The following is a 25,521-nucleotide window of genomic DNA, read 5'->3' on the forward strand; positions in this document are numbered from 1 at the left end:
GCCGTCTCCATTAGAATCTGAAGAGACACAAAGAGTGACCAATACCGTCATACAAGTGTAGCAGGGCCTGTGTGTGTGTGTGTGTGTAACCACAATCATCCTACTGTACATCATATCACCTTTTTCAATTTGAATGATTCAGGCGTGTGTGTTGCACAGCGTGGATTATTACCGTGGAGGTTGAAAAAGGTTTTGGGGTCAAAGTCATCTGGGTCCAGGCCATCTTTGTCCTCCCAGACCTCTTTAAATTGATCCTGGCTGCCCTGCACACGTGTACAAGCACAGACACACGGCAAACGGACATTAGTCATCAGGTCCTTCAACAGCATGAGTGGCTGTGTCAAAGCAGTTTGTGCGTACAGTAAGTGCCCCCCTCCCACTCTCTCTCTCTCTCTCTCTCTCTCTCTCCAAGAGGATGTGTGTCATTACCTATTAATGCTCCTCCTCCAGTGTGCGCGTGTGTGAGTGTGTATGTGTGTGTGTGTGTGTGTGTTTGTTTGTGAGTGTGAGTGTGAGTGTGAGTGTGAGTGTGAGTGTGAGTGTGTATGTGTATGTGTGTGTGTGTGTGTGTAAGTGTGTGAGTGTTTGTGAGTGTGTATGTGTTTGTGAGTGTGTATGTGTTTGTGTGTGTGTGTGTGTGTGTGTGTGTGTGTGTGTGTGTGTGTGTTAGGGGTGGCACGGTTCACAAAATCTACGGTTCGGTTCGTATCACGGTTTAGGGTCACGGTTTTCGGTTCGGTGCGGTTCTTGTTGTTATTTTTTCTTTTACTCTTTAACACTCCAGAAACATATTTCAGCACATAGCTTAATCATCCACAATTAGGCTAGAGTATTTAGAGAATAGTTATCATGTAATAATGCACAAACTGAATTTGACTTCACATAAAGCACATTATTGTCTGAGGAAACTTTAAAGGGATATTCCGCCATTTGTGGAAATACGCTCATTTTCCACCTTCCCTCGAGCAAAACAATCGATATTTACCTTGTTCCCGTTCATCCAGCCATTCTGTGAGTCTGGCGATACAACTTTTAGCTTCAGCCTAGCATAGATCATTGAATCTGATTAGACCATTAGCTTCTCGCCTGCTAGCTTCATGTTTAAAAGTGACTAATATTTCTGGTAATTTTCCCATTTAAAACGTGTGTCCTCTCAAGTTAGAAAGTGCAATAAGACCAACTAAAAATGAACCCTGCCGTTTTTCTAGGCTGATTTGACATGGAACTACATTCTCATCTGGCGTAATAATCAAGGCAACTTGCAGCTACTGGCACTACTACTGCTTGATATCTATGGGGACTATTTTCAGATGCTGCGTACGATATCACTGCGCCTATGGTACGTTTGCAAGTTGCCTTGATTATTACGCCAGATGAGAGTGTAGTTCCATGTCAAATCAGCCTAGAAAAACGCCAGGTTTCATTTTCAGTTGGTCTTATTGCACTTTCTAACTTGAGAGGAGACACGTTTTAAATGGGAAAATTATCAGAAATCTTAGTCACTTTTAAACATGAAGCTAGCAGGCGAGAAGCTAATGGTCTAATCCGATTCAGTGATCTATGCTAGGCTGAAGCTAAAAGTTGTATCGCCAGACTCACAGAATGGCTGGATGAACGGGAACAAGGTAAATATCGATTGTTTTGCTCGAGGGGAGGTGGAAAATTAGCGTATTTCCAAAAATGGCGGAATATCCCTTTAAGCTTCAGTTGAGATTTTGATAAAGCAAGAGGGAAGACATTGATGATTTCAACAATCTTTTCATTTATTTGGCAGGGATGGTGCACCAGCACAAAATGTAGGTCGTCCACCCATATTTTTCATTGCATCGCCTTTTTATCGCTCTCCTTTCATATAGTGTGAATGATTTTTTAACAAGATGTAAAGCTTGTCTTTATTTGAAACACACACACATTATGTAATTATTTATTCATTCTATATAGGCTACTGACATGTCTGATATTCATAACAGCAAACTTTATGCAGATTATAGCCTACTATTCATTATAACTCCACCTCTTAAATTCAGCTGTCTGGCTGAAGCCTCAAAATATTGTAAACAAAGTAGCAGGCTAAGCTCATCATACTCTACTGGTTGGACTGTTCAGTTTCCCCACATGTGTTTTAGTCTCAAGGTAAGCTAATACTTTTTCTCCTTGGGACAGGCCCTTTTAAGCCTTGGAGTTGAAAACATTGGTATTGAGATGGTCAGTCAACTTGAATGCAAGAGATTTTATCAAATGTCTGATGCTAACCGTTTTTAACAGTAATTTAGCTAATCGTCTTCTGTGCGTCATTGCGTTCACGATTGTGAATGTTCTATTTGGATTAATGTGCATGTCGAGGGCGGGTGTCCATTGAGCGCACACGAAAGCGGGCCAAGGAGAATGAGTTTACTTCTACTGTTTGGTAAAGTTGCACGCATAGTCTACAGTTGCGGAAGAACATGCTTCCACCCGAGCAGGGTCAGGTGCATCAGTTTGACCACGCTAGGGATGATCTCTCGCACTTGCCATTTCTAAAACCTTGCGCGCAGCACTCAAAACTCCATACTCCTACTCTCGCACGTAAGGGAAACACGTCGTCACATATGGGAATCAATTGCGCATGCCATAACTCGCCTGAACCGTAGGACCGTACGACGAAAACACACTCCGAACCGTGACATGCGAACCGCACGGTTCGGAGCATTTTTCAAAAACCGTGCCACCCCTAGTGTGTGTGTGTGTGTGTGTGTGTGTGAGTATGTGTATGTGTATGTGTATGTGTATGTGTATGTGTATGTGTATGTGTGTATGTGTATGTGTATGTGTATGTGTATGTGTATGTGTGTGTGTGTGTGTGTGTGTGTATGTGTGTGTGTGTGTGTGTGTGTGTGTGTATGTGTTTGTGAGTGTGTATGTGTGTATGTGTATGTGTGTGTGTGTGTGTGTAACTCACCGGGTGGTTGACTTTGGGGTGGTCGGCGTGCTTCTTCCTCATCTCCTCGTAGTGCTCCTCCTCGCGGCGGCGCTCGTCCTCGTCCAGCGTCTTCAGGTGCTCGCGCCGCTCGTGCTCCTTCATCATCTCGTAGCGCTTGAACTCCTCGTGACGCTCCTTGTCAAAGTTCTCCAGGTCACTCGTCGCCTACACACACACACACACACACACACACAGACAGAATATAGTGAACTGTATCTGTGTTTATATACGTATCAGGCAGGCAGGCACACACACAATGTCTCTCTCCCTCTCTCTGTGTATTTGAAACGCACAAACGTGTGCATTCAAACGTACGCACACAAACACACACACACCGCACACACACAATTCAATATCTCTCTCCCTCTCTCAGTCTCTGAGCCAGATGTGCGTACATTAGCGAACATAGTGTTATCATTATCAGCACCATGGCCAACCCACAGAAAGCAAGTTTAACATACCATTCATCAAACCTTTAGTTCATCTAGGTATTCAGAGTCTTATTCTGCCCCCTACTGCAACTTAAGCCAGTCCACAACTGAACAGCATACTTCAACCACAAGCGCAGTTGAATGAAGTTAACTGATGACAACATGAAGAAGAATCAAACGTTTAGCGATCATGAAATAATAAAATACATGATAAGATGTCAACAGGGAGATAATGAAGAGCAGTAGTTCTACTAAAACTGTGTGTGTGTGTGTGTGTGTGTGTGTGAAAGAGAGAGAGGAGAGAAAAATATTCTCCAGGGTTTTTTCCGTTTTGTATAATAATTCTCTGTGAAATCAATTAGATAACTGCTATAATACAATTGCTACAATGTGACTGAACTAGATGTCTGCCTCCCGCTATATTAGAGCGTTGCTACAGTCCTATTGCTGTGTTGTTGTTTGTTGATGGAATGAAGTATCTGTATCTGGCTCACACACAAATCGTTTCCAAACAACATCAACAAGTAATTTCTTGTTTGTGCGCGCAGCTAAGAGCGTGACGGCTAGAGGCTGTTTAGCATCTCCACCGCACTGCTGCTCGCCCACACAGGTTTCAGGAGAGAGGAGAGGACGGCCATTGTTAGGCGGTGTTCACGCTGACCAAAGGCAAACGGACAATTTCCCAGAGGTGGAAAAACCCAGCTTCAGAAAGTAAAAGTCCTACCACACATCTGTGCCAACCATTCACTTAAACCGGCTGATTCTAATAAGCACAACTCTTCAGCCAAGGAGAGCAGCTAATTGATGGGATCATCATGTGTTAAATGCATAGGTAGAACCAATACATGATTTGACTGGAGCTGGAGTTTTCCACAACTGCAATTTCCTACAGCTTGCTATGGTTCCACTGTGGAACAGTTGTAGCGGAACAGTTGTGGCGGAAGCGTTGCAATAGCATCAAACCATGTGAGCGTTGAACTTGGCTCAACTTTCAAAGTGTAACACGACACAAGACTAATCAATTGTCAGTTTAAGTAATAGAATGTAGACAGTTAGTGTGACTTAGCAATGAGAGAGAACTTCTTCTGAATTAATATGGTCTGATTGATGTGTTACGCCTCATCGCTGACGCTGCGTCATTTCCAATGTGACCCGCACCTCAGGAAACCATCACACCATCCAACAGGGTACTGACTATAGGGACTATCAGTTTGCTCACTGAGAAGTACGTGAGTACAAGTGTGTATGTGTGTGTATGTGTGTGTGTGAGAGAGAGAGTATGTGAATTTGTGTGCAATAGTAAGCCTTGTGCAAGATGAGAATGTATAAGAGTGAAGAGAAGATAGAGTGAAAAGGTAATGAGCATATCTGGGTTCCCACTCCAAGTCCAATGTAAAATTCCATGACTTTCCCTGACCAAAACCCTGAATTTCCATGACTTACTATCTGAATACCGATAGTAAACCTACCAATGATTTTCTTTTACCTTTTTAGAGCGGGAGATGAATAAATGAGCATCGGCCCAAAAATAAAACAACTCCCTGACTTCCCATGTCCAGAATAGACTTTCCAAAATTCCACGATATTCCATAATCTGATAAACTGATAGTACAAACACACACACTAACACATCAACAGACTGATGCTGAGACTATCCACTATTTGAATACATGCAAATATGATTTCACAGCACATATAAACACACACACACACACACACACACACACACACACACACAGGTTGAGTCCTGCTCTTTACATACCGACTTGATGAGGCGGTCCAGATCATCGACCTCAAAGGTGTGTGGGTTCATGTGGTTCAGATACTCAAACTGCTTCAGCAGGGCTTGGTGGTCTACTGCAATACCTACACACACACATACACACACACACACACACACACACACACACACAGACACACACAAAATGAGTTATGCGCATACTTAGCCATACTTAGACAACACGAAGCATGTGAGCACCACACTAACATCGTCAAAATGTAATGGGCCTGAAGGGTTTTACCCTGCTCTACTGCTTAATTCAATAATATTTCTGGCAAGCTGTGTGTGTGTGTGTGTGTGTGTGTGTGTGTGTGTGTGTGTGTGTGTGTGTGTGCGTGCGTGCCTGAGTGCCTGAGTGCCTGAGTGCCTGTGCGTATATGTATTCACAATCCTGAAGCCATCATGTCTTAACGCACTTCTGCAGAAATTAATATTCAAACCAAAGTAATCAGAAATCCTGATTACTTTGGATTACACCCATTACTAAACTGCGGAGTTCGCTTCAGGACACACGCACACGCACACGCACACGCACACACACACACAGAGTGTGTGTGAGAGAGAGAGAGAGAGAGAGAGAGAGAGAGAGAGAGAGAGAGAGAGAGAGAGAGAGAGAGAGAGAGAGAGAGAGAGAGAGTCCCTCCAGTGCTCATCATAAGAGATGAGAGCCAAGCAACATAGAACATGATGCAATGGTCACTGGGGAGACCAGTCACTATGGCAACAGCACGACAGGGCTGAGTCAGCTGACAGCCGATGGATGACCTCCCCAAAAAGCCAATGGTAACACAATCAAACACACACACATAGTCCCGCTGTTGACCATGCCATGGAGGAACTGTACAGAAGGTCAGCACATGTGTCTGCATGTCTGTCTGTATGAGATCTGATGTCATGTGTAATATCATCTGTGAGTGATGTGTTATAACCTGATGTGTGTTTGCTGATACAAGGTGTATGAGTGTTGGGGTCATTACTGTGTGTGTGTGTGTGTGTGTGTGTGTGTGTGTGTGTGTGTGTGTGTGTGTGTGTGTGTGTGTAGGGGTCTCACCTTTGCCCTCCTCCATGTCCTGCTTGGCTTTGATGAGCGTGCGCAGACGACTGACTTCCTGTCTCTTCAGCTCGTCCAGTTTGGTCCGCACATGATGGCTCACAAAGTCTAGCTCCTTAGCTAGTTTCCCTTGCTGTTCAGCAATACACATACAGACACACACAGACACACAGACACACAGACACACACATCACAAAAACACAATTGACTTCCTGTCACAAAATGTGTCTGGGCAGTACTGAGCAGAAAATAAATGACTCCATGTAAGGCAGTTCCAGGGTCGGGCAGACATTACCTTGATGTCCTCCATGTCAGTGTTGTGGAGCTTCTCTCTGAAGTGCTGGTCTTTCTCCAGATAGTCAATGACCTCCCTGAGATAACGGTCATAGTGCAGTCCCGTGTCCTTGGGAGAGAGAGTGACAGGACCAGAGAGAAAGAGAAAAAGACAGAGAAAGAATGGGATACAGAGAGAAAGAGTGGGAGGGAGGGATACACAGAGAAAGAGTGGGAAGGAGGGAGGGAGGGAGAGAGAGAGAGAGAGAGAGAGAGAGAACATGGAGTGGAAATATAATGGGTCCAGGTCAGCTAGGGATGAAATATACAATACAAACAAGCCCCAGTGGCTGAGCGCTTGTCCAGGACCACCTTCACCTTGAACTTTGGTGAGATCTAGCTGTTACTGAACATAGAGACAAACAAGGAAGCCTAGTACTGTATAATGTGGTCTGCGGTCTGAAGGTCTGTCTTGTCTTCACTGTTAGCACGCAGTCAGCGACTCAAACATGTGTGCAGTCAAAAGAAACTGATAACCATCTGTGGTCTGGGCTGAGTTTAGATCTGTGTGTGGTTGCGGGTGCATGTCTGTCTGTCTCACCACGCTCTGGGGAGCCTCCACGGTCTCCTCCGGCATCTTGACTTTAGTCTTATCCATGCTTATGGGGACCGCTTCCGAGCCCAGCAGCAGCAGGCACGGCACTATAAGGCAACCGGTGAAGAGTCCTTTCATGGTCAGCATCTGAAACGGCACGGAGAGAAGACAACCAAGGTTCAGTTGTTGGCACAGTCTGACGCTGCAGGCAGGGAGTATTCATGCACCATATCGTACGTCGATCTTGCACCTAGTTCATCATGGGAGAGGAGACACATTCTAGGTAGTAGTATTACAGTGTAATATAAGCTATCATGACTGACATAAAAAGCGATATCGCAGAATAACGACTTGCACTTACATAATCAACATCATGCTCAACCTCAATTGCCCCATCAACCATTAACCACTATAAATTTGAAGACAACTTGAAGCTATCCCATAGAGCTATCCTTAGATTAATAGCCAGCTGCTAATATCAGATCAATACGATGCTTATGAACTGGCTAGTTATCATAGCTAGCAAAATGAAAAGCTAACATGTAATAAATGAATTATTTCAAACAACTAACATTAGTTATGTTATCATAATGGCCTGATGACACGATATTACAAATATGTTTAGCCTCAATATGCAATTAATTTAAATGACCTAGCTGCTATGTTGGTTTTCTAAATTACTTGCTGGCAAGCTAACGTTGAAGAAAACATCTGAGAATAATACATCCGAGATACACCGTTAGGTTAACATTACCTGGCATCACCTCTATTACTAGCTATAACGTTAGATGAGCTTACTTTGTGAGCGGTGTGACTGTCAGGCTAGTTTAAATAAGTCTCCAGCTTCTTCTATGTCGACCTTTCATTCCTTCTTTCCTAGCGTACTTGCATCACGGTGAGACTCGTTAGTCCTGGTTTTCAGACATCTAGTTGGTGTGAAAACGCACTGGTTGTGAAATTAGCCAACGTTGCTAGCGAGCCTGGAAAGGAGTACCGCCGACTATCGAATAATTGTTTTACTGTTGAGTTTTGATTGGACAGACAGCGCACTATGGAAGTGGAACATGCACCGCACGCTGATGTGGTTGGTGTTGGCCTCTGCCGCTCAAACAGCGCCCCTCTGGTCCGGCCAACCTCAATATCAAGTTGCGTTGCAGAGAAACGTACGTGGCGTTTATTCAGCTGAGGTTAAAAGGTGGAGAAATGTCATCATCAATCCAACCTGACACGCCTCAGATTATGATATGAAATCTTAATGACACAGGCTAGCTTAAAGCTTTCACATGAGTGAAAAAAGTCTTTTTTTTGTTGTTTCTATTGTTTTCCTCACAAGACCAGACTTGCATTATGTCCCTTGGATTTTTTCTCCCTCAGTGACTGTGGTATCCTTGAGCTGATGGGACAGCTATAAATAACATCATTGAGGCACAACATCCCCAGACACCCATTAGATAGCAGCCTTTAAGTGACTGAGGAGTTAGACACAGTAGGCTATCTTGTCTGTCCAGCTTGCAAACAAAGAAGCACTGCGAAATAAAAGTAACAGTTAAGGTTCTTCACATTTAAAAAGGTGTTTAAAGACTTCATGATCTACACAAACACGATTCAATTAGTTTTATACTGAAATTTATTTTGTATGTACATTAAGACACCGTAGTAGCTTTCTCCAGGCAGACACACACAGAGCATTTCAGTAAAAACAGCCATGTTTGGACAACTGACAGACGGGTGGCCAAAGAAATGTGAAATGTGAAAATCCAGATCCATGCATTCAGTATGTCCGCAGCCAGAATCTCCCTCCTTGTCCTCTCAACACCCAAACACAGATATCACGCACAGGCCGTCACGCAAACCAGACGCAGAGCACAGCACAGCCATGGGTGACCCATCAAACCAAACAGATCCCTGAAGAGGCAGTAGGCACACAACAGTCATTCTTTATTGCCATGCCAAGGGTCAAAGAGTAACCATTATCATCATCATCATCATCATCATCTTGCAAATCTCTCAAATCTTAGCTTTAAAGGGCTCTAGACTTGAAAAATAACATCCCTGTCTCTCTCTCTCTCTCTCACACACACACACACACACACGACAGGGTCCACCTCTGCTGAATTAACGTTTGATATATGGGACTTCACAGCCCGTGTGTTCAACATTGAAACACTGTAAACATATGCAGAATGACAAGACAAATGCCAGCGATACCCAGACCTACGACACAGAGGGAAGACGCGCCCGTCAGGAGACACTGCCAGCTATGTGGAACATGCCATGCAACTGATGCCAACTTAAAGTTGCCCGAATGGAAGGGCATCTCTTAAAGCAGACCGTTACAACAGACAGGTGACCTCCTGAACTGCACAACTGGACAACATTACATTTCACAGCGGCCAACCATGCAGCTCTGTCTTTGTGAGGAAGCCCTGAGTAGAGTCATGAGAACACTGCCCCCGTGTGGAGGCGGAGAGAAGAGCTATTTACAGCTGTAGAGAGAGAGAGAGGGAGAGAGAGAGATGAATGTGGCTGATGGGGAGAAAAGAGTGTGGACAGGAGGGACACCAAGACAGGAGCAGAACAATAGGAAGCTGTGTGTGTGTGTGTGTGTGTGTGTGTGTGTGTGTGTTCAAACCGCCTTTTAAACACAATGAAACTTCGTTTGAGAATAACTTAGTTCAACTGTCCTGATTGGCTGTGGGTAATCACATGATTTTATATAAAATAACAGAGAAACGGTAGAAGGACGGGGTCAGAATTTCTTCATCTGTCGTCTCTCCTGGCGTCGCTGTTTCTTCTCGTTCACTTCCTCGGGGGCTGTTGGAGAGGACGCAGAAAACCACGGGCCCAGGATGTTCACCCACAGCAGCTGTGCCGCACGAGCGGGGGCCTGAGAGAGAGAGAGAGAGAGAGAGAGAGAGAGAGAGAGAGAGAGAGAGAGAGAGAGAGAGAGAGAGAGAGAGAGAGAGAGAGAGAGAGAGAGAGAGAGAGAAAGAGAGAGAGAATTTAAACATAGCTATGTCCCTGGGTATAACAGGATAGTAAAATCATGGTCATGTCAAAAAATTAAAAAATAATAATAATAAATACGTTCCCATTGACAACATTTAAAAGCTTTTCTATGGCTTTTCAGGGACCCTTCATATTCATAACACTTTAGGTTGAGTCTAACTGAAATGAACATTTGACAAAACAACGTTCTTTCCATGTCTTTCTAATCAGCTACTTAGGCAGTTATTTCCAGCTGACACTCTCATACCGCAGGACTATGGTGCAACGTGAGGAAAGTGGACGTACCAGGAGCCAGATATACCAGAAGTAGGAGGAGAGGGTGCTGAGAACCTGCACGATGGCCGTCAGCAGGATCACATCCTTCAGATGCCTACAGACCAACAGCGGAGAGAGGGGGGAAAGAGGGAAAAGGAGAGTAAACATGTCAAAAAGAGAAACACAGTGCTCAATGCGCTCAACACATTCTTAGTGTTGAGGTCAGCGCTCACACACAAACACCTAAAAAAATGCACTCTGTAAATATGCAGCATTTTGGTTCGTGGTTCTGCCCAGTGAATATGGAGTAAACATGCTCCATTCACATACACGCTCGGACAGTGACAATTCAAGACAGTGGGTGCCTCTCAACATCTCTCCTCGATCCTCGATGCTCGATCCTCGAGGGGCGATCCCACTGATCTATAACGAACACTGGATAGACTATCTCATTGTTGCCGCCCCATCATTCTTTATCTAGATCAGTGAGGACGAAGATCGAGGAGGGAAGGGAGGGTGTATAAAACACCATATGAGAGGCACCCAGTGTAAGGCACACACACACACACACACACACACACACACACACTTACTCGGCCATGCCCTGCTCCATGTTAAGGTCGATACCTCCGTCCAGCAGACTGCCATCCTCTGCGAAGGCTGGCTTGGCCATGGCGGCCATGGACCGGTAGCTGGCCACATACACAACCAGCGAAAAGACCAGCAGCAGCTACCATGGCAACACCAAAGAGGGCAGAAGAGAAGGGTGTGACAGAAGTTAGATGTCAAACTAGAAGCAGAGGTGAGTGTAACATCTGGACACCAGCCAGGAAATAAAATTGTGCCACACTCTTACCCATGTCCAGAAGGTGGACGAGCTATAGAACAGTAGCAGATTTATCGCTGCATATATGGCCTGAGGAGAAAGAATGTGATTTGAGTTAAGGGTTTCTGCAAGGACCCACCCTGATGCAACACCATTCGTCTACACATAACCATAGATATACAATGCGGCATCTATGTATATATCTATGGGGGTAACAGTCAACAGCATTTATGAGAATTCTGAACAATGGCAAAAAGATTGCACACTTACATTCGCTCCCAGAATGACTCGAGTGTAGAACTTCAGAGTCGCCTCGTTCTCTTCGTGGATCTGCTTCTTGCCTTTCGTGCCGACCTTGCCTTTTGGCTTTACACGAAGTGGGTGAAAACAGGAGAGAGGGCATCGTCAAGGATACTACGTCTCATCCGAACAACAGCAGAATTAATCTAGTTAAATCCGTCAGGATATCGACAGATTCAAAATAACAGGAACAAAATCACACCGCTATGACCGAGGGACATCTGCACACACCATTTGCCTAAATATCTAGCCATTAGAAGCAAAATAAGTCAACATCAGAGCACTTTAAACACGCATATCCTCCTGCTATATCCATACTGGACTCGCCGGCTGGTTGTAAATAACACAGCTTGACAAGAACACGACAGACAATTTATAACCTACCGCCATGCCCTCGGCTTCTTCCCTGTCTCTGAGGTGTCCTTCACACGTTTAAACAGTCGTCGCCTTATTGATTCCCGTTATTGCATGTTTAGACATGAATACTTTGATTAAATATGAGCACAAAGTTCAGCATGCAAGGAAGGAAGCAAGTAACACATCAGCGTTTCTGAATGACGTTCTCAGCGCATCGGAAATACGTCACATTCCTCCCCTTCTTCGCTTCTTTTTCATTTGTTGACAATATGAACTGGAGTGATATATTGCCACCTGCTGTCAGCGATGAAGCAGCCAACAAATGTTCTTGAAGTGTACATTTGATCATTTTCACAACAAAATAAACCGTCAAAGAAAAAGGAAACAAAACTATGAAAACTAAAAAATTATCATGAAAAGGTCCATCCTATAAAACGGGTACCATTTGCGTCAAAGTGAGTTTCTGCCTTAATGGTTCCTGTTAACATTAGAAAAAATAGGAAAATACTATTTTAGGCCTACATTTAAAATATCACCACGTAAATGTTACATGCTTATCATGCTTTTAAAAAAAATCTGAATTAGCCTATTTTCCTGGTGACATTAGACATATATTGTGTATGAATGGACGTTCATATTCAATTTAACCGGTTGTATCCAGGCTCTCATCTGCCACAGAAGTGATGCGAGGTAGATTTTTCTCCTTAGAATTCCACAACTTCAGATATACAATAAAGGCTTTAAGTTAAGCAAGTTAAACTGGACTTGTTAATATTTTCAGTAGTCATATCTGCAGCTAGAACTCTCACCAAAAACCCTGGCAGGTTCCTCGAGAGTCTGCCAATCATTTAGGCTTGAAGAGTCAGGCTGGTGCCTAGTGGAGAGCCCTTGACTCTCATCATTTACTTTGAATGGGTAAGCAAACAAGACAGGGTCCCAGAAAAAAAAGCTGACAAATCCACCACCTGGGTTCAACTAATTTTATTGCTGATGGCAAGGGAATACAAACTACCAACATATGCATTGATTACATGACGTGGTTGGGACTACACTTGCAGGTTTGGGTAAGAGTTAGATACTGTCTGGAGGCAGTAACGTGTGAACTGTAAAGTGCGATGTTAAAATGGTGGCAACCTGAATTTGACTGAGAGTAGCTGGAGTCTGATGAGCGTTTCTGAAAATACAAAAATATATGCATCTGCAGCCTACATTAACACACTGGCGACAACACCGACCAATCTTGCACTCGCTCAAGCACACCTCACTACCACACACTCTGTCAAAGTCAAACACACACACACACACACACAGAGGGGTATGCTCTCGCTCTCACAAACACACACACACACACACGCATACACACACACACACACACACACACACACACACACACACACATAGAGGGGTATGCTGTGATCTGGGTGCACACAATGCTGGGTTAAGTTTTAGTGCACTGCAGTGAGTCCTGTATGACAGACGTTACAACTTTGTAACACACAAACACACACACACGCACACAACATATACTCAGCTTCTGTTCTACAGAACAGGCAAGCACATGCACACACACACACAGCCTATGTTCTACAGAACAGGCAGATACACACATGCAGGTAGGCACACACGTGCACTCACACGCACACGCATGGATGCACCTGCAATATGTCACTGTAATTAGATAAACAGACACACACACAGAAAAACACACACCTCTCGTTTAGAGTACAATGGTGATTTGCCCTTTCTGACATCTTCATTTATGCACCTCATTTGGTTTGATTTCGTCAATTGTTGCTCCAGGTACACAGACACGCAAACGGTCATTATGTATCTAAGCAAGTGTATGATTGTGTGTATGTGTGTGTGTGCTGAGTTTCAACCCCTAAATATCCACGATTTTCTTTCCATCGGCCTCTACACGAAATCCTCCAAGAATCGTGTGCAGGCAATGACCATCAATTCGCCGGCTGCTTTAATGATGTCATAAACGCGGCCAGTGAGGTCATAAGATCTTCGTGGTGCGGAGTTCTGTGACATCTGGGCAAAGATGCCCATTGCTTTGTGATGTCATAAAAAGTCTTGTGACATAGAAGCCACTTTTATAAACAGGGCAGAACTGATCTTCCAGGATCCTCTTAACGTGTTTTGTTTTTCTTACAAAAATAATAAAACAGGTTTATGAAAAATATCGACATTTAAGAAATCAGCTTATACAACAGTCTTTCAAAAATAGACCCGGCCAACTCTGTTTGGCAGGGAATGGGGGGGGGGGGGGTTGACAGGACAATGACACGTACAGTGCCTATAGAAAGTCATCATACCCTTTTGAAATAGTTACTTTTTTTGTCTTACAGCCTGAAATCAAAACCCATTTTTTAAAAAATCTTTTCCAGTTTTATTAACAAATTTAGCTGTACAACATCAAAATAATGAAAAAAAAGTAAACAGTTCTGAAAATTAATAAAAAATGAAAAACTAGAATAACAGGGTTGGAAAAGTCATCATACCCCTGACTTAATACTTTGTAAAGCTTCCTTTTGCTTTCATTACAGCCATCAATCTGTTTGGATATGTCTCTATTATAGCTTTGCACACCTAGATAGGGGAATATTTGCCCAATTTTCTGTACAGAAATGTTAAAATTTAGTCAAATTCTGTAGGGAATGGCGATGGACTGCTCTCTTCAAGTCAATCCACATATTTTCTATAGTATTTAAGTCAGGGCTCTGACTTTGCCACTCAAGGATATTCACCATCCTATCCTTAAGCCACTGCTTTGTTCTTTTGGCAGTATGTTTAGGATTATTGTCGTGTTGGAAGGCGAATGACCTCCCCATCCTCAGCTGTCTAGGAGAGGGACGCAGGTTTTCCTTAAGAATGTGGGTGTACTTGGCAGCATCCATTTTCCCTTCTATCCTGACCAATTGCCCAGTTCCCGCTGAAAAGAAACATCCCCACAACATAATGTTGCCCCCACCATGCTTCACACTAGGTATGGTGTGTTTTGGGTGGTGCACTGTGTTGGTTTTCGCCAAACATTGCGCTTGGAGTTCAGTGCAAAAACACATCTGGAATATTCTGCTACCATGTGGAAAAAGCTTATATGGTCAGATGAGACTAAGATCGAACTTTTTGGAGACTAAGATTGAAGTTTTTGGACTGAGCTCCAGGCGCTAACCAAACACAGTATACACACCCAAACACACCCAAAACACACCATACCTACTTTGAAGCATGGTGGGGGCAGCATTATGTTTTGGGGATGTTTCTCTTCAGCGGGGACTGGGCAATTGGTCAGGATAGAAGGGAAAATGGATGCTGCCAAGTACACCAAAATTCTTGAGGAAAACCTGCGTCCCTCTCCTAAACAGCTGAGGATGGGGAGGTCATTCGCCTTCCAACACGACAAAAATCCTAAACATACTGCCAAAAGAACAAAGCAGTGGCTTAAGGATAGGATGGTGAATATCCTTGAGTGGCAAAGTCAGAGCCCTGACTTAAATCCTATAGAAAATATGTGGATTGACTTGAAGAGAGCAGTCCATCGCCATTCCCTACAGAATTTGACTAAATTTTAACATTTCTGCACGGAAAATTGGGCAAATATTCCCCTATCTAGGTGTGCAAAGCTATAATAGAGACATATCCAAACAGATTGATGGCTGTAATGAAAGCAAAAGGAAGTTTTACAAAGTATTAAGTCAGGGGTATGATGACTTTTCCAACCCTGTTATTCTAGTTTTTAATTTTTTTATTAATTTTCAGAACTGTTGACTTTTTTTTCATTATTTTGATGTTGTACAGCTACATTTGTAAATAAAACTGGAAAAGATTTTTTTTAAAATGGGTTTTGATTTCAGGCTGTAAGACAAAAAAAGTAACTATTTCAAAAGGGTATGATAACTTTCTATAGGCACTGTAAATGCCACGCGCACGAGGCAGGGAGTTTGGGGAAACGATTAAAAGATGGGCACATCGAAGAGGTCACACAAGCCTTCGCTTTCATCCAGATTGTAGATGTAGTCATGGTCACCTGGAGGAGGAGAAAGCCTCAGCAGTGGAGAGAAAACTGGACAGAGGGAGGGGGAGGGGGGCAGCAGGAGAGAGCGAGAGGAGAGACAGGGAGAGAGAGAGAAACATGAGTCACATCTGAAGAATTGTGTCTCCGTGAATCATATTGTTATACTGATGTATTTCAGACATAAATGCTCCACTCCAATTTCCCATAGTGAGGAAAAGCAGAGCCTTGACCTTTAACACTTACCCTCAGAAGCCATGAGGTCCTCCAGTAGATCAGTACTCTCTGAGAAAGAGAGAATGACTGAATGAATAAATAAATAAATACATACATACATACATAAAACAATAAATATCTGATTTTGGAATAAAGCACACCGTATTTGTACAACATTCACTTGTATGTGGAATGTGCACATCTCACTTTCAGACAAGATTTAAAGGCATGAGACTTCACATAACCGTGCCAACTGTGTCGCTTCTGGTATTTTATAGTTTGCAAATTAGGACAACATTTTGCAGTGCCTCTCTCTCTGCGGGGCAGACTCTCTACGCAACAGAGGCACGGAGGGAGATTATCTTTCTCTGGTGTGCTGTGCTACCACTGGAGACAAGTTCAGCACTAAGACACCCAGCAGAAGGTCAAGTACCTTTCGTTGGGTCAAACATTTCAGACATCTCCTTGGGGAAGTCCAACACTGCAACACAAACACAGGAAAATGAGCGGTGAAGATCAAGGACAGCCAACACACACACACACACACACACACACACACACACACACACACACACACACACACACACACACACACACACACACACACACACACACACACACACACACACACACACACACACACACACACACACACACACACACACACACACACACACACACACACACACACACACACACACACACACACACACACACCTTTCCCACATGAGCGAGACATCCGGATGTCAAACGGATATCAAACGGGTGGCTGTATGTGGGAACGCAAAACTCGGGTATTTTCTTACCCGGAACTCACCCTACTAGCCCCCTAGTACTACTTCTAGATGTTACCCGGGTGCGCTTAGGTGGGAACGCAGCCGGCACAGTTCTGGGTAGAGATGGGGGGGCGTACCGATGACGTATAGAAATGCGCCCTTGCAGCCTGCTTGCCTGCCTGCCTGCTTGCAGCGCGAGGCAGAAAGTACAAATTGCCATGGTAACGATAAACATTGCCCTACGAGTATGAACACAGACGAGAACACCGGAGTACAGAAAACAGTGACATTTTGTTGTGTACGTACAATAAAAATTTAAACTGCAATCACGTTGTTGTGTTTGTTGCGGGACAGGCAGGATTATCCTTGCAAACGTGAATAGCTTGAAGTGTTGTCGATTAGCTTGCAACTAGCTGTTTATTACAGTGGTTAGCAATTAACAGCTAATAGTTAACGTCGCTGTTATTAAGCATTGTTGCTTTTTGTAGGAGTTGGGAAGGAGCCTCAGCCTCAGACCTCTGTGTGCTGTTTATATATTTTCCAGGTGTGCCATTATTTTCTATTAATTTGTTGTGTTGGATGTTTATACTAGAGAGGGTTGAAGTAGAGCTTTGTTTATACTGTGGTCCTGGCGTTAGCTATTTTTTCCTCTATGCTAGCTCCCGCTGACTAGCGAGCTAACTACTTCTGTTGTTTCATGATGTTTTGGATCTGATGTAAGTTCGCATCATCCAGGCAACACAGCACAACAACGCATTTATTTAGCGTCATCTCCCTCCCCCTGCAAGTGTTGACATTGCCCCACCCCTCGCGGCTCCTACTCGGGTCTAGTGTGAACACAATTACCCGTATCTTACTCGGACATAAAGCTCATGTGGGAAACGTCCGTGTCGTGCCCCTACCGGGTAAATATGTCCGGGTAACTTCTAGAAGTTAGGTGGGAAAGGGACTACACACACACACACACACACACACACACACACACACACACACACACACACACACACACTTTACCACTTTAACAGAAGAAGAGTGCTTTCTGGGCTAGGTCTAAGAGAACAGATATACTATTTCTAGCGCAATTTTGGTATTTGATGCCCAGCTGTTTATTTTGTGAATGGTCTGTACTGACTGGGCTTTGCTGACATACACATGGATTTATAAGCCTCATTCCATCGCAACCAAGTAGCAATAAATACAGGACATTGCCAAGAGGAAGCTTGTGCAATAGCATAATGAGACAATGACAGAATGCAATGCGAGTGTGTGTGTGTGGCAAGATAACCTCTTTATCAGCTCTTGTGGCTTAAGTCTCTGCCATTCACCAGAGACTCTATCACTCTGAAAATGTTTCCTAAGAAACCGCCAACACGCGCACATTCTCACACACAGACACACACAGCTGTGAGGACCGTTAGGGCGCCTACCCAAAGCTCCCAGCTGGGGAATACTTTATCTTGCGTCAATTACACCCAATTATACTCCACTAGAACATGTGTACGCACATCAGCAACAGCCACATCCTACACACACACACACAGACACACACTTACAGGCATCAGATTTGATTGGTTCAAAAACAGCACTGGATGCGGGGATAGAGGTGCTACTGTCCAATGAGGCAGAGGACTGAAGAGGCTGAGTGTCCAATGAGGAGGCATCCTTGGCGGATGTGTTGTCTGGAGGTGGGGTTAAGCTCAGGGCACTGGAGCTGTTACTGGATAACCCTACAGGGACAGAAAGAGAAAAAGAGAAGAGAGAGGGAGAGGAGAGAGAAGGGAGGAGGTGAGACAGAGAGAGAGGGAGAGAGAGAGAGAGAGACAAAGAGAGGGGAGAGGAGAGAAAAGAGAGGAGAGAAAAGGGAGAGAGGGAGAGAAGGGAGGAGATGGAACAGTTAGAGATTTTAGATCCAAGACATGAGATTTTTGAAAATATGACTATGAGGAAACTAAAGAGAAAAGAGAGTGGAGCAGGAGCAACAACAACAACAACAACAACAACAACAATAGACACCAACACACCTGATTCTGATGCCACAGGGTCTATGCTGCTGGGCGGGGTTGGCTGTTTGGTGGGAGGGGCTTGTGTAAGCGCAGGCGTGGTCTGCGTGGGTGTGGCTGGTGTGGACTTGCTGGTGGGTGTGACCTGTTTGGGCTGAACTGGGAGGATCATGTCTTCTGGGGGCGGGACTGGAAGCACCACGGGGGTGGAGCTATGGGGGTCCTTGTTGACCAATAGGACTTCGACGGGCCCACTGCTGCTCTTCAGGTGCATCTGATATTTCTTCTGCCCATTGCCAGCCTGAGAGAAGAGAGAGAGAAAACTTTAATACATATTAAGTGCACATACAGCAAGAAGAGAGCAGAGAGGTAAGAGAGGTAAGACCGGATGTGGTGATGAGCGGAGAGAGAAAGAGAAAGAGAAAGAGAGAAAGAGAAAGAGAAAGAAAGAGAAAGAAAGAGAAAGAAAGAGGGAGAGAGAGAATGCTTGTGTGTGGTGAGGTGAGGAGGGTGACGCGTGTCTGTCCCTTACAGATTCGGGAAGTGGCACCTCCAGCTGGGTTCCCGAGGGCGCGCGGATGGCCAGCAGAGTATCACCTACAGGGGGCAGCAGAGAGACACAGGTGAGGGCCAATGCAACACACAAACACACAAGTGAGGGACAACGCAACACACACACACACACACACACACACACACACACACACACACAAGTGAGGGACAACACAACACACAACACACACACACACACACAGGTGAGGGCCCAACACAACACAGACACACACACAGGTGAGGGCCACTGCTACACACACGCACACAGGTGAGGGCCAACACTACACACACAACTGCATACAGCAACACTTTCATGAGAGACCAACAGATAAAGAAATAGATAAAAAGAGGGACTGCAGGTTAGAGTGGAGGTGAAAGCCAACAAATTGCGGAATGAAAAAATTGCGGATTTCAGCATGTTAACTGGAAATCACAGTTCACCATGCAAAATATCATGCGGATATTTGACATTGTTGAATAAAATGCCAGAAGTGAAATACATTCGATATAGATGTTCGCTATTGCAAACATCTTTGCCCATGTGAGTGATCCTATAAAGATGTTACCAGAAACATCTCGTCATAGTTACAACAACTGAGTAACTGTTCCTCAATTATACAAATCACGTTTGTTGGTTTTTAAATGAATACAGGGGGTGTACTATGACAGGAGTAGACCGATGCATTCCTATGCACTGTGAACCACAAGGAAATACCACAAAACATATAGGCCACTGGGGCAGCATCTGCGTATTAAAAAAACATAACTAAATTAAGTGGGCGGACGTAGTGTAGTGGTTAAGGAGCTTGGCTAGCATGCAGTGGCCATGAAGCTTGTGTGTTCCCCGGAGTACAGGAGGCACTGGCGAGTGCATGGCGAGAATTGTGTCATCTTTGCAGCATGCGCCGGGACGGGTGTCTTGTGTCTCTCGAGAGGCGTTTAACGCCAAATTGCTCCAGAGACATTTGCCCCAGCAACAGGTGTTTGTAAGTCGCTTTTGATAAAAGCATCCGATAAATGCATTAACATAAAGAGTGTGCACACTAGGCATGTCATGACACAAGTAGAGTCTCCTATTAAATAGGGTTATGGAGTGCAACCCTATGCTCCCTACACTATTAAAGCATCATTCTGTCGGTTAAACAGAGTGCCTAAAGCACAACAGCACTGTATATTCAGTTTTGATTGTAAATATGTTTTTTTTTATTAATAATAATAACAATAATAGGCATCAGGCAACAGAGACATGGGAGTAAGTGTGAACGCTTACAGATAAAAAAAAAAAAGATCAAAAACAGAACGAACAGAACAACAGATGAAAGTGTGCAGAAAGGAGAGGAGAGGAGCAGAGCGGAGAGGAGAAGAGGAGAGAAGCGTACCTTTGAAGCAACCGCAGATGTCTTCATGTGTAACATATGCCAGAGTGGGTCTTTGTTAGGGACCAAAATTGCAAAAGATTTACACACACATTCATACATACTGTGTGTGTGTGTGTGTGTGTGTGTCTGTGTGTGTGTATAAGTCAAAAGTCAGACTGTGTGAGCTTCTGATGAAGATGTGAACTGTGGTATGTTGGAGTGAGTCATGTTTGTTAGTGTAAATGTGTATATTTTGGTGAGTGTGAGCCTTTGTAAAATATTCAATTCAACTGTCATATATTCTTGTGAGCACATCGTGTGTGTGTGTGTGTGTGTGTGTGTGTGTGTGTGTGTGTGTGTGTGTACTGTTGGAAAGGATATGGGCTGTTGTTGATGTCGTCGGTGACATTCTTGATGCTCTGCTGAACCCAGACTCTCTGCTGGTCCAGCTCCAGCTCCTGCCGCTCCAGCTCAACAAGCTCCGCCTTCAGGTCAATCAGCCTATCAGCGATCTCCCTGGTGTTGCAGCCTGGACCCACGCCCCTATCAGCAGACAGCTTTTTTAATACACACGCCAACAACACACCCACAGACATATCACTACTGCAAACACAATCACACTCAATCGGTGCAGCACACTCCTTTACACATTTTCTCTCTCTCACACACACACACACACAAACACGTGCGCGCGCACACACACACTCACTTCCATTGGATGCTGTTCTTGGACTTCTTCTCGATGAGCCCAATGCCTTCCAGCACGTTCGTGATGTCATAGATGCGTCTCTTCTGTCGCACAGCGAGCGTGTCTGCAGCCTATCAGGGAGCAGCAATGAGAAACTACATTACCCATGAACACCAAGTACCTAACGCCCTGCAGGAATGCTGGGTCTGGGGAGACTAATGCAGGTCAGTGCCTTCATCTCTGCATCCACTCACGACGTCAGCAGAAGGGCATCTGAGATGTGACAGTTGAAGCATGTGCCAACTCTATGAGTGAGTGTGTGTGTGTGTGTGTGGTTCAGTGCTTGTGCACCCGTGGGAGAGGGTTCCAGGCAACACACAGCTTTGCCACAGAAGCCAACAACAGCCAACGGCACATCATCAATTCAGTTACAGTCTCTCACACTCACACACACAGGCAAAGCCTACCACAGCCTCTTTCTCCCTCACTTGCTAGTTTGCATGCTCATTGACTCACACTCCTGGCGCATGTTTGTGGCTTGCTGAGTGGGTACATACTGTGGGAGGGAACTGAAGCCAGAGTTCTGCAATTTACTGAGCTTGCAGTTATAGTCATTTGGGTATAATGGTCCACTGACATTAATATTAAGAGCAATCAAACAATTCATTTGTCCTGCTGAGATCCTGTAACGCAACTCTTCCACATCTTCAATTTCAATTAAGATTTGAATAAAAAACATCCCTCTCTCTTGTCTATGTAGGAACTAGGTAAAACATCTGTTTCTCTGCACTGTCCGAGCCTTCAGTACCATACCATAAAGACCGGTATTCCTCTGCTTTTCACTATATTTCTTTTGCTAGACATTAGCCCATAATGTAAAACTTCTTTGTACAACTCTACACGGTCTATGATAGAGCTGTTAAAAATGTGTAAATAGTGGTTATTCGGTGATGGGTTTGGGTCTTTACTATAGCAGATCCATCTCCAAACAGTGTATGATGATTAGTTAATCCCTGAAGAGTCGTCCCTCGTGCCTGTGAGATTGGTGTACTGCGGTCGTTTTTTTTAAATCCCATCTCCTGCAGCTGAGTAACGAGCGTGACCCTTAGATTTTTCAGGGTGTCGTCACTGTTGAGCGACCTCAAGGCAGGGAGACAGAGATGAGATGAGCATTTCCCCAGTTTCTGTCCAATCAGAGCTGAGGAGGAGTGAGATCAACCTCAAAGGGGTTAATCAGAGTGACAGAGGTCAAGTTCACAACTATGGCTGCCAATCACATACACAGCTTCACTTCACATGAGCCACATAAAAGGAGTCTTAATGCATCTCCGAGTCTTAAAACCTGGGGCAAGATCAAAACATTTTGAAACAATTTTGCTACGGGCTCCTGGTTCAATGGCATGTTTAGAAATAAACTTCCAGACTTCCTGTTCCAAAAAAGCATCAGTTCAGTTTTACACACCTGCATCTGTGTGTGTGTGTGTGAGAGAGTTGGAGAAAGAGAGAGAAAATAACACACACACACACACACACACACACACACTCGCTCTCTTCATGAGAACAAACATGCAGGTCTTCATGTAACTTCTCCATCAGACAGACACTCATTCATTACTAGCTTTGCATCCCTCACTGGCCCAGGTCGAAACAGCAACCATACAGAACCGGATACTCGCACAGAACTACATACTGCCAATTTGACTATTAAACATACAAGGGGAAAGCCCCTTTCACTATGGCCTGAGAACAATCCGATAGTTCCGTGGTCACCCGCAATGAAATAGTTCGTTGAGCTTGTATGGTAAAAGTTGAGGCGGAAACACCGCAGCTAGGACAGCGAGCTAGAAAACATCAACTCGTTACTATGCTCGTTACAGATGAAAGCGCTAGTCGGTAACTTTAGCTGAGCACGATGTCAACAATAAGTTCAGTTCAACCATGAATGGAAGCTGGTTCATAAAATGTATGCCATTGTATGAATCACCCACTGCTAATTCTGCATCGACATATTTCATAAGATCAATGATAACAGCATCTAATAGTATGATGTCTTTAGGCATGGTGTATGTTAACGATTGGACAGCCACAAGGCAGTGTTAATTAGCAAGCTAGCTCTGCTAGGCCAGCTCTGTCGCTTTTACACCCGATTCCAACTCATTTAACCAGCACACATCTATGCTAGTTAATCAACAAATGTCATTGATGACAGCAATCCCACCAAGGATCCGCGCGGGTCCCAGGAAACACTCGGACACTTGCAGGCACGCAGGAATTCTAACCAACAAAACACGGTATTGAAGCCATGTTAAAGGGGCCCAGATGATGAATGAGAAGGAGGCTGTTTGGCTTAAAGTTAGCTACACACAGCTAGGCTAGCCATATTGCTAACTTAGCTATGACTTACTAATTTCAGGTCGAGCACTCCGTCCTTCGCCTCTTGCAGCAAAGTGACAAATTTGGTTGTGAGAAGTCCGAGGCTTTTCTCATGCCGACTGGGTGTCTGGAGCTGCAACCCGTCGTTCATATTTCCCGGTTCAGTTCGACTAATATCCAAATCCATTGAACGTGAAGCTGCCTAAATGAAGTGCTGGTTCGACTCGTGCAGCACCGCTGTTCCGCTCGGCGGAACGCAGTGTAGGGTGCGAAGTGATCTGCAATCACCGGGATGCTGTGCCGCGGTAAGGGTAATCTGTGCACACCACGGGTGGGCTCAGTCCGGTTCGTGGGCCTGGTTTCGAAGTCTCGCTGGCCTGGGACCACCAGTGACCACCCCGATGGCAGAGCTGAGCAGCAATACTTCGCTACCGCTACTGAGCCGTTGGAGGCGCTTTGCATCATGGGTGGTTTGAACCGCAAGGGAGCGTCTACAATGAGGAAACATGACTCAGTATTGTCAATAGACATAACCGAAAACCACAGAGATAGCACCCAGTCCTCTCAATGTTTTAAGGGTGCGGTGTTTGTTAAACATTTTCATCTAGTAAAAAAAAACCCAACACACACACACACACACACACACACACACACACACACACACACACACACACACACACACACACAAAGTAATATAACACATTATCATTATGGTAGTGGGTCTGCTCAGTTGAGCAAAGTATTTACGACTGAGGTAGGCTAGTAGTGTGGTCCTATTTAATAAAGTGTTAACTCCGTTTGATGTGAAGGATAACAGAATCTGATCCGACCATGTGGTAGAGTAGTTCCCGGTGTGAGTAGTTAAACATAGCAAAAATGGCAGAGGTCTGTCACTTTAGTAATGATTGTTGTTCCACTGGTCATACATGTATTAAGCATATTTTAAATTTCCCACTTTCACTTCGGTCGGCTCGGAAGTTTTTTTTTTTTCAGCATGTGCTTTAAATCAAACTTCCGGCTTACGCACTGCTCGCTTTGCCTTTTTAACCAATGAGAAACCAGTTGAGGCAAGGGAACGTTATCAAACTATGTACAAAACACTAAGCATAGACTGCACTGACATTTCAACTTACTACAACTTCATTTTTATTTATTTAATTAGAATTAAAAACAACTTTTTATTAGTTATATTTCGCTGTAGTACCTTCACAAATTCGAGACAAAAATAGTGTTATGTAAAAATAATTTGACTTTGTTTTATTTATGTCTTTATCTATTTATTTATGTATATAGGCTCATTCTTGTGCTTCATTCAGTTCTTCAACTTGAGTTGCACATATAACGTTTTGATACTGGAGACTTGCCTTCCAAAAATAAAAAAATCCATTCCATGTCCACCTAAAATGACACTAAGCCACCAAGCTACCACAGTGTGTGTTGTCCAGTGTGTGTCTCTTTTAATTGAACTTGTTATGAACATTATCAAACCAGAAATGTAATGAGTAAAGCGCTGCCGGACCGCCAGATCTGCCTCCAGTGGGCCAACAGGCCTCTTGCTATCTGGGAAACAGTGTGTTGTATTTGATTGTGTGATGGGATCAATCAATCAATGCATTGCTTATAGTGCAGCATCACCATGCATCATGGTCTCAATACACTACTCTTTACATGCATGCTTGTTGGGTAAAGCCTGTTTTTGGCATG

General features: G+C 44.2%; 3 protein-coding genes and 1 long non-coding RNA gene across 4 annotated transcripts in view; 1 reads left to right on the forward strand and 3 right to left on the reverse strand.

Annotated features, from left to right (window-relative positions):
- nucb2a (nucleobindin 2a) overlaps nt 1-8,096 on the reverse strand; it is a 12,315-nt gene extending 4,219 nt beyond the window's left edge. The window contains exons 1-8 of the mRNA XM_062524054.1: nt 7,888-8,096; nt 7,096-7,236; nt 6,517-6,624; nt 6,222-6,354; nt 5,153-5,256; nt 2,939-3,124; nt 173-263; nt 1-17 (exon numbers count right to left, since the gene is read on the reverse strand). The exon at nt 1-17 is cut by the window's left edge and continues 42 nt beyond it. Of these exons, the coding sequence (XP_062380038.1) occupies nt 1-17; nt 173-263; nt 2,939-3,124; nt 5,153-5,256; nt 6,222-6,354; nt 6,517-6,624; nt 7,096-7,236 (780 nt within the window). The 5' untranslated portion in view covers nt 7,888-8,096. The remainder of the gene's footprint in view (nt 18-172; nt 264-2,938; nt 3,125-5,152; nt 5,257-6,221; nt 6,355-6,516; nt 6,625-7,095; nt 7,237-7,887) is intronic.
- A 602-nt stretch (nt 8,097-8,698) lies between these two features.
- tmem208 (transmembrane protein 208) lies at nt 8,699-12,066 on the reverse strand. Its single transcript, XM_062524055.1, has 6 exons — nt 11,864-12,066; nt 11,450-11,545; nt 11,210-11,269; nt 10,947-11,083; nt 10,384-10,468; nt 8,699-9,976 (listed from the first exon to the last, which is right to left on the reverse strand). Exons 1-6 carry the CDS (start codon nt 11,867-11,869, stop codon nt 9,839-9,841), a joined length of 522 nt encoding a protein of 173 aa, XP_062380039.1. The 5' UTR covers nt 11,870-12,066; the 3' UTR covers nt 8,699-9,838.
- A 736-nt stretch (nt 12,067-12,802) lies between these two features.
- On the reverse strand, nt 12,803-24,255 carry e2f4 (E2F transcription factor 4). Its single transcript, XM_062524773.1, has 11 exons — nt 23,849-24,255; nt 21,466-21,575; nt 21,138-21,299; nt 20,778-20,821; nt 19,379-19,443; nt 18,868-19,147; nt 18,400-18,573; nt 16,504-16,551; nt 16,101-16,139; nt 15,755-15,905; nt 12,803-14,129 (listed from the first exon to the last, which is right to left on the reverse strand). The coding sequence occupies exons 1-10, from the start codon at nt 24,002-24,004 to the stop codon at nt 15,796-15,798; spliced, it is 1,188 nt and encodes a 395-aa protein (XP_062380757.1). The 5' UTR covers nt 24,005-24,255; the 3' UTR covers nt 12,803-14,129; nt 15,755-15,795.
- On the forward strand, nt 19,079-21,311 carry LOC134068949 (uncharacterized). The gene is made up of 3 exons (XR_009936742.1): nt 19,079-19,224; nt 19,381-19,469; nt 21,189-21,311. It is a non-coding gene; the product is annotated as an uncharacterized LOC134068949 (long non-coding RNA).
- Nucleotides 24,256-25,521: the final 1,266 nt, after the last annotated feature.

Source organism: Sardina pilchardus, chromosome 21 (assembly GCF_963854185.1).
Source record: "Sardina pilchardus chromosome 21, fSarPil1.1, whole genome shotgun sequence".
NCBI classification, from domain to species: domain Eukaryota; kingdom Metazoa; phylum Chordata; class Actinopteri; order Clupeiformes; family Clupeidae; genus Sardina; species Sardina pilchardus.

Coding starts and splice junctions, on each gene's coding strand:
- tmem208 (XM_062524055.1), bottom strand. Junction 11,270..11,449: donor GAGTCATTCTGGGAGCGAAT/GTAAGTGTGCAA, acceptor CTTTCTCCTCAG/GCCATATATGCAGCGATAAA. Junction 9,977..10,383: donor TCTGGTATATCTGGCTCCTG/GTACGTCCACTT, acceptor TCTCTCTCTCAG/GCCCCCGCTCGTGCGGCACA.
- e2f4 (XM_062524773.1), bottom strand. CDS start 24,004: ATGGATTTGGATATTAGTCGAACTGAACCGGGAAATATGAACGACGGG. Junction 21,300..21,465: donor AAGAACAGCATCCAATGGAA/GTGAGTGTGTGT, acceptor GTCTGCTGATAG/GGGCGTGGGTCCAGGCTGCA. Junction 16,140..16,503: donor AATGTTTGACCCAACGAAAG/GTACTTGACCTT, acceptor TCTCTTTCTCAG/AGAGTACTGATCTACTGGAG.